At 38.6% G+C, this 15,490-nt stretch overlaps 1 protein-coding gene across 1 annotated transcript in view; it reads right to left on the bottom strand.

Moving 5' to 3' along the window:
- CAMTA1 (calmodulin binding transcription activator 1) overlaps nt 1-15,490 on the bottom strand; it is a 769,191-nt gene that overhangs the window by 518,237 nt on the left and 235,464 nt on the right. Inside the window, exon 3 of the mRNA XM_044996562.1 lies at nt 3,617-3,752. Within this exon, the coding sequence (XP_044852497.1) occupies nt 3,617-3,736 (120 nt within the window). The 5' untranslated portion in view covers nt 3,737-3,752. The remainder of the gene's footprint in view (nt 1-3,616; nt 3,753-15,490) is intronic.

Here is a 15,490-nt window from a genome sequence, read left to right on the forward strand (position 1 = left end):
TCTCATTACTGCAGCTTTCAGCACTTCCCTAGTGACTTGAGCTTCATCTGCAGCTTTCGCAAGTTTTAACATTTCTATTGAGTCTTTCACATCTATGTTTGTGATGCGAAATGTTATGAAAACGTTTTGCCCAACTCTCGTTGTGTTCTCTAACTGGAGGCGTCTCATTTCTTTGTCAAAGCCGGTGCTTTGTGTTGTATTGGTCTTTTCTGCACCTCCTGAAATTGCTCCATCTGTCGCTCTCTTTTTCTGTTGCTAAAGTCTTTCCTTAGTCATCCCTCACAGACACTTCAGCTGACACAAACTTGCCAGTCAGGACTTTGTTGAGCTGATTAAGTGTTTTAGTCTCACCTCTTTCAGCAGCCTCTTGAGCATCTTTGGCATTCCTCTCTGTGTATTTCTTTTTGTCTCCTCACACACTGCCTTTTATCCTCTTGTATATAGATTTTTGCTGCTTCCTTTCTCTGGACACATTTTTTAAGAGTTTGCTTTGGCTAGTTTCCTTTCTTTCACGTAGCTGCATGTGTCTTCACTTATCCAGACTTTAGGCATCCTTGTCTGAAACTAGCTACAGTTGTTGTGGAATCTAGGATATCAACGTATATAGATGGTCAGTCTGGTTCCTAGTCACTCAGTCTGGGAAATTCCAAATCACTTTATGGATATCTTTGGATGGTAATAGTGTTCTGCCAATTATGAGCCCTAATGCCAAGCACATTTCTACTAGTCTTTCGCCATTTTGAATTTGGGAACCAAGGCCATGCTTGCCCATTGCTTTGTTTACCTGATATGAAACTTGGAAAATCTTTCCCCTGCTCTTCCATCCAAACTTATCAGCCCTCCAGACCCACAGCAGTGACCCCTGGCTCTGCCCTTATCCGAAGTGAGAGACAAAGAGCTCATTCTGTTTAGCTTATCAAAAAGAGGATTGAGAGGTGACTTGATTACAATCCATAATTGGATAGAAAATACTGGCTGCTAAAGAGATCTTTAGTCTAGCAGAGAAAGGCAGAACAAGAACCAATGGTCGGAAGTGGAAGCAAGACAAATTCAAATTAAAAATAAGTTAAAGTAGAACAGTGAGGATCATTAACCATTAGAACAAAAGTAACAAGGGGATTGTCGATTCCCAGCACTTGCTCTTTCCAGGTTAAGACTGGGAGCCTTTCTGGAGGCTATTCTTTAGTCAAACAAATTATTGCGCTCAGAACAGGTTACTGGGGTGACATTTAATGGCCTATGATGTAAAGGAGGTCAGAGTACATGACCTAAGGGTCCCTTCTGACCGTAAACTCTATGACTACGCAATAGCTGAAGTAGACTCTTTTCACATAATGGGTTTATTTTAAAAAATGGCTGAAGACAAATTGCTATCTATAGTCATGAGTGTCCTAAGCAATGGTCACAGCTCTTTAGAAGGACTTCCTGGTGACTGTTTTTGGTAGTCTGCATTTTAAATGTTCACTGCAGTCAATTAAACCATGCCGTGAAAAACCTGAGCAAAGAGTTCACAGAATTTCTAGTATAGTAACTTTTCTTTGCTCATCGTAATAAACAATATTGGTATTAGACATTAAAATTACAGAGCAAAATTGCATCTCTGGTGTAATATAACAAAACCCATTTTATGCTATTTTAAACATAATAAACTCAATAATGTGTATTGCAAAACGTAATACTGATAAAGTGCCCAGAAGAAACTTCAGTATGGTAGGGTAATCCATTGAACTCAAGTGGTCTTGTAAATTCAGTAAACACTAAATTCTGCAACACAATACCAGACGCAGAAAAAATATCTGGGCTCACATTTTCCTTTAGCACATCATTCCTAAAGTCACCATCTCAAGGCTACAGTAAAACAGGAGAGGATAGTACACTACGTTAAGCTGCAGTACCATCACTATGCTGATGATACTCAGCTGTATTTCTGTTTCATCAGACACAGATGGTGCAATTTTTTTTAAACTTTCCCAAATTCTGGTCTAGATTGGGATTTGGATGGCAGCAAACTGTCTGATGCTCAATCTGGATAAAAGAGAGATGGTGCTAGTTAGGGGCCCGATTCAGCAAATTATTTAAGCATGTGCTTAACTTTACCCACATGAATACTCCCAATGACATCAACAGAATTACTGACATACTTGATGTTAAGCAAATGTTTAAGTGTCTTGCTGAATTTGGGGCTCACTGGTATAACAATTAAAGGGAATGTTGCAGGTAATATACTGCCCATTTTGTTACTAAACGTTATCACTTCTAGATGGCCAGACAGCTGTAGTGGTCAAAAGTTCTTTTAGTTTGCACTTGGCAAAAAGACTGTGACCATTCCATGCCACGGTACTCTAGACCTTTGTCACTTTTGGATGCGGTTATTGTAATGCACTTGATTTGGGCATCAGTATAGATTTACCATTGTTATATGTGCCTAGAGACACTGATTATACACCGCCATCAAGTACAATAGGAGTTATAGCCACATAGCTGAGAGCAGCATTGGGTCTATTAGAACAGGAACATGGTATAAACTGAAAACAACCAAACAATCCCATCAATAAAGGTTATTTAAATATATTAATGACACTCATGAGGCCTCCATCAGGAATGATCTTTCTAGGAAAGGTATGTACACACATGCACGTGTGTGGGAGCGTGCCCCCGCCCACACACAAGTCTCTGATCACTTTCCTAGAATGGAGTTTTCCTTGGTGCTTGTTAAGCCCTTTCCTCATTTTGATCTTAAGTATGGGGTAAACCTGTCTTGTATTTTGGGGGGCTTAATGATGCAAAGCAAATCATGCGTAATAGAGGCTCAACTATTTGGGCAGCCAAGGTCACTTCCCCATTTGGCAAAATTAGAAAATAAAATGAGATTTAAATAAATGCATCTTTTCTCCACTTCCCCATTCAGAATATTAATGCAATTGAATAGCTTTTCCTGATGCATGATTCAAGAAGAGGCAACTGCTCCAAGGAGTCACTGTGTAGTGCAAACATATGTATTCTAGGAGATAAGCTACATCAGCATCAGGACTTTGAACAGCCCAGCAAAGGACAGCAGAACAATAAGAGGCACTTTCAAAACATGCCTTGAATTAGGGTCCAATCCTGCCCCTGCTGAAGTCAGTGTAAATTCCACTACTGTTTCCATTAGGAGAAAGATCAGGTCCTTCGAGTAAAATCAGGTCAAGTTACAGTGCCCTACTGGAAATCCTGAACGACAGTCACCAAGTAGTAAGTGCCTATTCATCATGCAGACGTGAAGGCACCGATGCTTACCCATTTCTAAGAGAGAGACGACTTGCAAATGATTAGCAACCCATGCCTGAGATGTTTGCACGCCTTTGTAATCAACTGCTATAGAAAAGTGTGCACCTTGGAAAAACATTTTCCAACACTTCAATATCTTCAACAACACTCTGACTCCTTAACTATATTCTGATGAAGTGAAGCCACATTTAGATTTTACTAAAAACTATAATACTGATTTTAGGGGGAAAATAGGAATTCAGCAAATATACATATAGTATTTACAACTTTACATTAACAAGAGCAATTAATGGAAGCACTGCTCTTTCACTGTTCCTTCCCCTGAAAGGCAAACCCTTTGTTCTCCTACCTCCACTCCCTGGACCTTCAGTTTCATGTGATCCTCTCTGGTGGTTTTCCCATCTTTCCTCTTTTTCCAGCAATATCCATCTTTCCTGTATTTCACCTTCTTCCTGTTGTACAGTATCATAGAACCATTCTGTGGTCTGAAAACAAGAAACGGATGAATTACATAAAGAAACACACTAGAAAAATTTATGATGAAAGATATTTAGACCGCAAAGTCTCTACAGAAAAGCAATATTCTACATTTGGCTTAACATAATTTTTCACCTTTGATTGCTACTCACCAGATTAACTATGTTTTATGGTCTGCAAAAATTTACTTGAGATTTTGTACCTAATGAATTAAATGTGTCAATGATAGTTATAAAAAAATAACCCGTTAGTACTATCCACTGTCTGACCATGATATATTACCCATAGGCTGAGCTATGCTCTAAAAATAGAAGAAAAAGAAGGTGAAAGAGAAAGGATACTGGTTATTTTATGGTACACAGTCTCTCATCTAGTCTTAAAGGAACTTCTACCACATCTTTTAATCCATCAACCAGGATTAGGTAATAAGAAGGTTTAACAGCAGTTGAATGAATATGTTACCAAAAAATAAATAGAAAAGGCATTCATTTATACCAGAATACATGGTATTCATTGCACGCACTTTAGATCAAGGTTAGACCTAAAACAGCTCTTTCATTTGTGTTCATCATCTTAACTTCAAAGCTACCTGAACACATTTTCCACTTAGGACTCATCTATGGAAGTTTTGGGATATCAATAGGTAACCGTAACTATTTGTCCAATATACAGTAGTTAATATCTTTTTGGTACACTACAATATTTTGTTGAAATGTTTCATCATATGCTAAACTGATATAGCAGAAATGCCATTTTTCCGTAACAAAAAAAATCACTAAAAGGACACCATGCATCACATGCAGACATCAGTAATGTAGATGGTTGCAAAAATTTACAGTGGTACATTAGTCACAGTAATTTGGCTTTGGAACACCAAGAAAAGAAAGAAATACAACAACATTAGCAGCGGCAGCAGCAATAAACAACTTTCATAGAAAAGCTTTCGCCGGCGACATATGATAAAGTAAAACTCCTGAACTTGTATAAACAAAACAAATTAACATACAGAAACCGTTGAGGAAAAATCTACACAATATACTGCACACCAATTTCTACAGAATTCAATTTTAAAAAACATTTTTCTGTCTGGGCACCTGTATTTTCAGAAGGAGCAAAGAATTATTTGGAACTAACAAATGCTACTAAACATTTTCAGTGCCAGCAGAGTTTCAATATAGCTCCCAGCCAAGAAAGCTCTTTAAACAAGCCAAATTAAGTGGTCTGTTTTATACAATATTGGCTTGTGGTTTCAAAGCCACACCAGAGGTGAAGAAAGCGATACTTAGACCAGCAGGAAAAATCGCCCACCCCTACTTTTATGCTTCACATGTAGCCACTGCAACAACAGAAGAATATCATCTTATTCAGATGGTCACACTCCAGTTTCTGTAAAAATGCAGAGTGCCACTATTTGAAAGTGGTTACACAAAACAGTATTTTATTACATAGGAATAATGCAGTAACAAAACAGTAACTGTTGTAAATGGGGTTAATAATAATTCACACCAACACTGGACTAAGTACTCAATTAAGTTCAGGTCATCATTATACACCATATGCTATTGACAGGTTTCTTCTGAGCCTTACCCCGGCTGAAAAGATCTAGACTAAGCTAATATCCTCGTCTTTATTGTATGTCAAAAAAAGGCGCATAAACAGTGTGGAGAGATTGTGACAAAACATACCTGTTCTCTGCTTCTGCACCTGGTCCTCACCTTCATGTAGATAAGTAAAGCCATGTTGAGTCTGAAATATTACCTAATCTGCCTCCCGTCTCTTTCCCGAAATAATGCCCTGCAAGGTATACAGAATCATACCCACCATATGGAACACAACTAACATGGACAAGAAACTACTTCAAACTACTACAGCTCCAGGGTGACCATATTTGCCAAAGAGAAAACAGGACACCCCAGCTGCTCACCTGGGGAGTCTCCCTCCCCCCATGCGACACTGTCACTGGAACCTTTCAGGGGGCCCCCCTGGCTGCCAGCTCCAGAGTCCTGCAGCCCCAGAGATTGAAACAGAAAAGATCATGGAGGTCTCTGGAAGTCATGGATTTTGTGACTTCCGTGACCTCCGTGACATAAATGTAGCCTTACTTATGATCTGTAATGTGCATACAACAATTCTATTATTCCTTTTCATCAGCCCAAATGTTTCTGTTTACTTGCTTTCTCAGATTATCACTAGCACTATCAATACGATCTTAGTTTCTTTATGGTATTGTTTGATTGGATATGCTGAACTGATGAAGGGTGAGACACAGTCATTTTGACTTTGATTTTGTTACAGCTACTTTTGTCACAAGGAACTACACAAAACACTAAATATAGAAATCAATCATGAAAAGTTCTACACACCCACTTGATTGGGCTGAGTAATTTTTTGATGGGTGATTAGAATATCATTCATTTTCTCATTACCATCATCATTAAAGCATGAGTGGGTGACCAGATTGTGTACCTGGCCTAGTACAGTTTCATGATGATTTTGCAAGGCTGAAATAAATAAAAGCTCTTTAACACACACACACACACACACACACACACACCCCTTTCCTTCTATTACACAGCACGGAACAGAGTAAGATATCACTGGACGACAACACAGCTAATATGGTTTGGTTAAAAATCTAGTAAGTTACAACCTTCTGTTCCCCTTTTCTCTATTTAAAAAAATGCCTTTTACAAATCTTGGGAAAGTCTCTGACTTTGATAGCACTGTTTCAAGTTGGTTTAATGCCTATAGAAAACAGCTGTTTCTTGGGTGTCTTCATAAAAATGAGAAACAATTTTAACCTGATATAAATTGTTCCTATATTTCTCTCTTGTTGTAAGAAAAAACAGAGAAGGTATGTCCCCTGTGCTTATCTCTGTCTCACACAAACAGAGCCAGGAGTAATAAATTGATGGTTACAGCAAGGCTGAAGAGATCAAGATCTGATACAAATCCTCAGAATGCACCATTGGTATATTACAAAACCCAATCTCATCTAAAGGTTTTGCCTGTATACATATATTCAGGAATACCACTCAAACTTTTACAGGATATTCGACATTTTAGGAGGAAGAAAGTTGCATAACAGAACTTAGATTCTTCTGTGATCATAGTTTCTTACTGGACTATTCTAGTTTATGTTTATAGGAGGTTTGTAAGGGAAATAAATTAAACCTGTGCGGCATTTGGTCAGATATGAAAAGCAATTCTTTTTTTTTATTCTTCACCTGGAACCATAGCAATAATAGGTAGTACTAGAATGGAAACACCAATTTACTTATTTGATTAGCTCCTAGTTTGCAGCTCCACAGCCATCTTCATTTCATTAAAATAAGTCTATACTGGAAATAATAAAATAGTATTTTAATATTATTGCATAATGGAAAGAATACGAACCAAAATAATCTACAAATATTGTACGCTCTAGCTCCGCTTGCAGTTTTACTGCTGATATAGGGTAAGGCTAATTAAAAGAATGCTGGGAACGTATTTGTCATGTTTCACATACAAGTGATTTTCAGTATTTTAAAACCAGACATGGTTCTGATAATAATTACTCAATTACTATATTTACAGAAAACCAGTAATTCAAAAATTACTTTTTGCTTTTAACTACACATGTATACTATATTTGTGCCAGCTTTCCATCAATAGAAAGCATCACAGTTATTAAAACTAGGTAATCTCTCTTTGTTTGAGCATGTTAATATCTAGAAATGAAATGTATTCACTAATGTCTGATAAACCAAAAATATCTCCTTGTTATCGCCTTGATAATTCTGACCCATAGTTGAGCATGTAATTAGCTGTGACATAAGGTCTGTCAAATTTTGAAATCTTGGAGTCTAATTATTTTTTTAAGTGGGAATTTTATTCTCATGTTCTAGTTACATCAGATGGGTCTTAAAGGGAAATATTTATCTATACATACACATCTCCGAATGTTTAAGCAAATATTGGCATGCCTTGTTCCTGAGTTTCCTCTGCATAAGGAGGCCTGATGGGTTCTGAGAGCTTGGGGAGGGGAAGTCAGGGGAGCCCAAGGCCGGTGGAGTCTCAGAGCCTAAAGGGGGAAAGTGGGGGACAGGTGGGCAGGCAGTAGGAGCCCTAGGCCTGTGGGGGGCTCTGGGACCTGAGGTGGGGAGAGGCAGTGGGAGTGCAAAGCCTGTGGGGGCCCTGGGAGACTGGAACAGCCCTCCTCCCTCCCCATCATTTCCTTACTAGCCAGAGTGCCCTTCCCTCCTGAGTGCCATGAAGAGAGCAGAGATGGAGGAGGCAGACCAGCACTCCCCAGAGGCCAGCCGCAGGAATTGCACCTGCTGCTCTGAGCGCAGCCAGTGTGAGGGCAGGGGAGATGGGACAGAGCAGACTGAGATGCAGGCCCCCAGGATGCTCTGGTGATGCTGAGCTGAGGCCTAGTGTGCTGCGTGGGGCCCGGTTGATACTGTTCAGAGGGCCTGTTGCCAAGTGAGGTTAATGGAAAAGTGGTTTCTGTTTCCACATGTTTTTATCCTTTAAGGTCCCTTACTCCTCTGCAGGGCTGACCTGGAATACTGCACTGAGAGCCAAACAAACCTTCCCCACATTCTCGCTACATTTCGCCCACTAGGAAATGGACTGCAGGCTGAAATTTGAAATACAAAGCAGAGCCTCCTAGGTTTGAGGATCTGTTGGGGACAGAAAGGTTGGTATATTTTCAGAGTGGGAAACAGGGAATGTAGAAAAAGGAAAATATTTTTAAGCAAATATCTGCAATTCTGTTGTGTAAATATAGAATGTAAGTTTATTTCCAAGCACCTACCGTCATGTGCAATCTTGAATTTTGATCAACATGTCTGTCTAGAGCAGTGGTTTTCAACCTTTTTCATTTGCGGACTCCTGAAAAATGTCACCTGGTGGTGCAGACCCCTCTGGAAATCTTAGATGTCATCTGCAGATCCACAGGCATACACGGACCACAGGTTGAAACTCACTGTTCTATGATCATGACAATCTTTTGTGGACCCCTTAGACATAGCTGTAAACCACTGGTCATGAGGGCAGAAAACAGGGAAACACGAATTATTGTAACTACATAAAATACAGGAGTCCGGATATATTTTTATAACATATTTAAAGAAATAGGTTGCCTACATTTGTTGGGAATTAATTATGCATTATTGATTGTTTATTGCTATTGAATATTGAGTTATTAATTGTATATTATTTAATATCAGATGTCATTCTCCCTAATGTACACTTAATAAAAAGAAAAGATGGGACTATCCCCTCTGGAGCGGGTCATTAATCAAATCGCAGGCCAGCAGAAAGCCCTGTTTTCTTTTTTTCCATACTACTGTCATGCACACTGAATACATTTATCAACCAGAGATACAAAAGGACAGCAGTGAATAAAGTAATTTAATTGTATCCCTTCAAGTGGAGAGGCACTGGAAACTGACCCTGACGATATGCAAATATTGAAAGCATGTGTTAAGTGAAACAAAAATTATCTATAATTACTACAGCTGTGCTGCCCAGAGCAATGCCAATAATACAGGGCTGTTAATTTTTCATCTGAATAAAATGTTTTTCAGGCGCTCACAATGTGGTAGCTTTCCCTTATATTGGGCTTAAATCTAGCACACAGGTGTTCTCAGCCCACAAAGTCAGTCTTTTTATAAATAATTATAATCTCTGGATGAACCATGCTAGTAGTGTGTGTAACACCACATCCTCTTAGCAGGTTACTAGGAAAAATATAAGTGTAAGTGGGTTCTGCTGGCTCACACAGACTGTTTACTTATTACTTGAGCTCACTGAAAAATCGGAACTTTTTGACCCAGAAAATTTCAAATGAAACAAAAAAAAATAATCTTCATTTCCTATGACATTTTTCGACAGTCCCCCTTCTAAATGAAAAATGGGAGAGAAGGGAGAAAACTAGATATTTTTCATTTAGATTTAATACAATTCAAATTGAAACTTTTTTTTTAAATTGATTAGATTGAAACTTTTAATTTGGAACTGTTTTGTCGAAAACTGGAAAATTGCAATTGGTACCATTTTGGGGTGAAAATATTCAAATCCTTTGAAGCTTTGTTTTGTTTGGTCAGAATCCCTTTGACCAGCCCTCCTCATTACCCCCACTCCCCCAGATTTAATGCATATGGCTTTCCACACACGAGATATACAGGGTGGAGGATGCCTGAAAGAGCCACATCTGGTGAGAAGGTTTCAGCTAAACTTGACATGATTTTATTGTTAATTTCTGTGTTAATAAAAAGAAATCCCAGGAAAGGATGAAACTGGGACACGGCACAGTGTGTAGACTGTCTGATAGCACGTTGGGACAGGCACCTGTTCATAATGCTTATTTTTCTCATTTCAAGCTTCCTTTATGCTCTGGATACAAAGTTTCACATTCTCCACTCTGAGGCAGAGAACTTACCCGGAAGACAGACCCTCCAGGACTGAGAAATCTTCACACACTTTTCTAAATCTCTGGCTGCTGGCATCATTGCCTTCAATCAGGTGTGCCCAGATTACAGTTTCAATGCCTATCTTATTGCCTGTTACCAAAGAGCCGTAATAGACATGTGATATAAAAATATGGGATGAAATCCTGGCTCCACTGACATTAATGGAGTTTTCCCATTGAGCTCAATGGAGCATGGATTTTTACCCTGGTAGGAAAGAAAGATGAATATATAAGAAAAGGAAGGAATCCAAGATGGCTGCAGTAGACTGTCTAATGAAGCTGACAATCATTCTGTTCCATTAACAGCACAGTTAGAAACCAAACAGAATTTTTCTTGGACATTTTATACCTAGGCACAACAGACTAAAAGGCAGGAGCAGTCATAGTTCTGAGAGTCATTAGTGTGCTTCAGTCAGACCTTTCCCCTTATCTTAAATGAATGAGAAAATGCACCAGAGATAGTTTCAAAAGGAAACCACTGCTGTGTAACACAAGTTTCACATATATTCTGAAAAAACCTTGTGTCCATGAAATGACAATTCATCCTTACAACAACTCCTGACTTGTCATATTCTAATAATTTCTTAATAATCTAATACAAACAAACAAAAATTATTCTGTCATTTCTTAGCAAAGAGGATTAACCATATCAAACGGTTTTTGTTCTGCAGGTGAGAAATGCAGTGATGAGCTAAAAACTGGTGAAGGGAACAATCTCATGCGTTCTGATGGAGATTTTCACACTCAGCAAAAATCTTTTATAAGATTTTGTTTTGTTTATGATCTATAAATGGTATTAGAAACAAATAGTGCAGGAACAACAACAATGCTGAAACTTCATAAATGGCATTTCTATTTATTATTACTCAATAACACCACAGATGTGCACAATACTTTACATAAACGAACATTGAGTCCCTCGATTCAAAAACATCCCACTCCTGCAATCAGATCTACTATGGACCCTTGCCCAAGAGCAGAGCCCCACTGGATGGCCTTGCCATCAAGTCCCACTAAGATAGCTGTAGTTATCAGAGCCTAGGGTGAGGATTTTGTGAGCCATGGTATGCAATGGTCTCAGCAGAAGGCCTTAATGCAAGCGATCAGGATAAGCCCTGTTCTGATCAGGGAAGAATCACCCTTTCACATAGCAATCCATCAGTACCAAGGATAGAAGAACAGCCCACAATATTTTTTCCATAAGCTATAAAAAGGGAAAAAGCCATGAATAGAGGAGCGTGGTGTTCTTCATGAACAAAGAGCATGTGATCATTAATTCCGATCCCATTTGGAGGGGCTTGGATATCAGCTCTGTATGACACTATTGCTTAACACTGAAATAGAACAGAATACTTTAAGGATGAAGTTTAAGTTATAACTATGGATTTCCTCTCTTTTATAATTCTGTGGCATTTAAAAGCTGCCTGTAAGTCTCCTCAGGTTTCTTGTTTGTGGCCTGGGGGAAGGAGGACAGGAAGAATCATTATGAAGCAGAAAACACTCCATCATGGGCATGCATGAGATTTGAGATGTCTGTCTCCCTCTCTCTCTCTCTCTCTATTATGGCTATCAGATAAATAGATATTTTGGCACATGGGCTATTTTTGTCCAAACTGTGTTACTTCCCAAATTGGTGATAAAGACACTGGTGGGCCTTTTCTTATATAGCCTTTAAAAAGGGAAATTTGACAAAATCCACAAGGATGTCACTGCAGCAAAGAATCCTGTGGCACCTTATAGACTAACAGACGTTTTGCAGCATGAGCTTTCGTGGGTGAATACCCACTTCTTCGAATGCAAGGATGTCACTGTGTTTCATAGAGACAAGGTGGGTGGGTTAATATCTTTTATTGGACCAACTTCTATTGGTGAGAGAGACAAGCTTATACAGGGCTCTTCTTCCGGTCTTGGGAAAGGTACTCAGAGTGCCCCAGCTAAATACAGAAGGTGGAACAGATTGTTTAGCATAAATAGTTAACATGTATTTCTCTCTCACCAACAGAAGTTGGCCCAATAAAATATATATTACCTCACCCACCTTGTCTCTCTAATATCCTGGGACCAACACTGCATACTATGTTCCACACAATGCAGCCTCAGTTCAATGAACTGTATTGAGTCATTTTTTCTGCCAGACACCTGCACTTACTCTACATGATAAAAATACTGAAAAATGGAACAACATATGCTGAAAAATATTAACTAATATGCAACTAACAGGCTTTTAAATCTCAGTATCCAGACCAAGGCAGAGAACTGGCTGTTTCACCAATGTTTACTCCTGAGCAATTTTTCAGATCCTTATTCAAAAGCTGATTAAATAAGTGATTAATAAAGGAAATGGTGAAAAAACTCATCTTCATTACTATGGAAAAGTTTATACGTTAATACAAAGGAGTCCAATAGACAGGATGGCACCTCGTTTAGTAAGTGCATCCATGCTTGTGAAAGGTTCCAGATTGACAGCCCTTTAGGCTGATGTCCTCAGTGTGTCCTCGCTACAAATACTACTCAGGTGGTTGCAGCACTAGCTTCCCACACATGCTGCCCTTTATCCTTTCAACTGTTACATTAATTATAACATAAAAATCAAAATGATAAAGTCAGAACAAAGCATTTTGATTTTACTGAAACAAAACATTTTGATAACGTCAAAAATAAGTATTTCATAATATTTTATTTAACCAAAAAATTGCAAGATTTAGAATTTTTATCTTGATTCAGGACAAAGCCAAAATTTCAAAATCTCAGAACTTCTCACAGGATGGAAATTTCTATCTTCAACCAGCTCTATTCATTATACATGGACTTCCATTTTTAAGGGGCTCTCTCTATTATTATTCAATGTTTTTAATATAATGGTGCCCCCGATAAATTCAACATGATTTGATAGCCAACAAGGGACCACAAAATTGTTCCTCAAGGTTTGCCAGCTTGTTTTGTGACTTGATGCATTAATGACACAGCAACGGATTCTTTTATAAATTAAAAAATACAGTGAGGATGTAGAGAACATTTTACTAGCTACTAACACCCATTTTAATGTAGGTGTGTTATAAACTACCTAAATTCAATCTTCCCCTTTATAACTAAACTTTTATTGTAATACCCTCACAAATTACACACACACACTGCAAATGTCCCTTCTGCATTTATTCCTAGTAAAGTAGTAATACTCTGCACTTTTGTAGCACCTTCCATCCAAGGATCTCAGCATGCTTAGCAAACATTAATTTAGCTTCACAACATCCCTCTGAGATAACTGAAGTATATAAAAATCAAGTGGAATTCAGCAAAATAATTTTGTGAATGAGCTCTTCAACATTTCCCAAGATTTCTACTACAGGGAATTCTTCAAGTTAAATCTATTTTTTTCAGGTTTGACACCACCACTTTGGTGTAACTTTCCTAGCAATTTATCACTTTTGCAAAGGGATGGGTCCATCTCCATTTGCATTTTATAAGCCGCTTCCATTACTGGGTTTGCCACAATGCATGCATGAAATGCCACGAATAATGAAACAAACTGATGGCATAAACTGCAATAGAGACAATAGATCTGGGATCTAAACTGAACCAGGGATATTTTCAAAATGTGACCAAATTCAAGCTCAACAACCAAGTTGGCAGGAATTAATTTATACATGTCCATTTTCTGTTTTTAATAGCCAGTCTTTTTTTTTTTTAAATAAACTCTGGTGTTTGGATAATGAAAGCCAAAAAAACGTGGCCTTATTGTGTTTATGAGACACAAACACACTAGAACAGTAAATACAATATGAATTGTGGTAAAGGTATTTTGGTCAATAGACACTTCATAGCCACCCTATTGAACCCATAAATTAAAGTCCCTTTGGTCTAAATGACCAGGATGTTCCCCTAATCATGTTACTGCAATATTAATAAGGTTGTTTAATGCAACCAGTTTCTTCTAAATTGTCACATAAAATGTTGGTAAATGTCAGACATATCATTTAATGGAAAACTACGTTTTACTGCTCAAGTGGCCGAGAGCATGCTGTAAATATTGCAAAGCTAACAATGACTCTGGTTTTCTGGGACAAAAAAAAAAAAAGAGTAAGGTCACCCCAAACCCTTCTTCTAGAAAGGCTGGTGTCTAAAACTGATTATTTTCTATTCCACCCTGCAATTATTTCAATCATCTGTGAAAGGTATTTAGAGCAGCTCAATTCTTTACCATACAAATATAAAAATTTGTATGGTCTCAGGTTTTTATAAAAGGGACGTGCTGTGGTCAACAGGCATCAATGACCCCCGCAATAACCTCCTCCCACTTGATCCAGAAAACGCTATGAACAGCTCTTCCAAAATGAGGCAGAGAATGTTCCAGTAAGCTCCAGCTCATGCAGAACAAGAGAGAGGCCACTTCAACAAGATCAAACCAATGGCTGAAGCATAAATTAAATCCCAGTTCATCCATTGTATGATCTTCCAAACTCAGCATACAGGTATATCTGGCTGTCCTGCCACATTGCCTCCCAGCCTGCTTCATTCCTGTGAGCCAGAAGGATTGTGACAATTACAACAATCCATGTCTTGGAAAATGGAGCCAGCAGGTAGACGTAGGGGCTGGTGATACTGTACGTGAACCAAACCAAAGCTATTAGGATGAATGTTAGGCTTACCAACCTTGACAATGCTCCTTAAAAATACCGGCAGGGTGAAGGCTGGGTGCAAAGTTTACTCTCTGTAAAACAGGAAGGCCTATTTTGTATGATACTAGGAGGAATGTGAATATATCTTGATTCTGAGTCTGATTTGATTTCTCTGCTGAGATGCTTTGCTTGCAGTGGTATCCATGAACAATACATAAAGACAGAACTGGACTTTGCCAGAAAGTTTTTCCACTATGGAAAATCCTCTTTTCTGACCATATAACTTAACTATGGCAATGGTAAAGCAGGAAATACCTTCTTATATCTTATTAATCGACAAGAAGCAGATTCCGTTAAGACACACTACATAGGGAAAGCCTGAAAGTCTGGCTTTCTAAGCCTGGTACTGAGAAAGGACTCCTGCTAACAGTCTGGATGGCATTATTTCTTATTCCTGTTCTCTATAGTTGGAGCTACCATACGCTTGGGAGATGGGGGAAAGAGGCTCTCTGCTCTCTTCTCAATCTTTGCATGATAATATACGGAAATTAATTTCCATTCCCAAAGGCCATAACTACTGGTGCAGAAACTGGTTAGAAACTGACAGCTGGAGCCTTCAAGGGAGGCCCTAGAAAAAGGAGGCCTGAGCTTTTAATAAAATCATTGCACT

This window comes from Mauremys mutica, chromosome 21 (assembly GCF_020497125.1).
Source record: "Mauremys mutica isolate MM-2020 ecotype Southern chromosome 21, ASM2049712v1, whole genome shotgun sequence".
Classification (NCBI taxonomy): Eukaryota; Metazoa; Chordata; order Testudines; family Geoemydidae; genus Mauremys; species Mauremys mutica.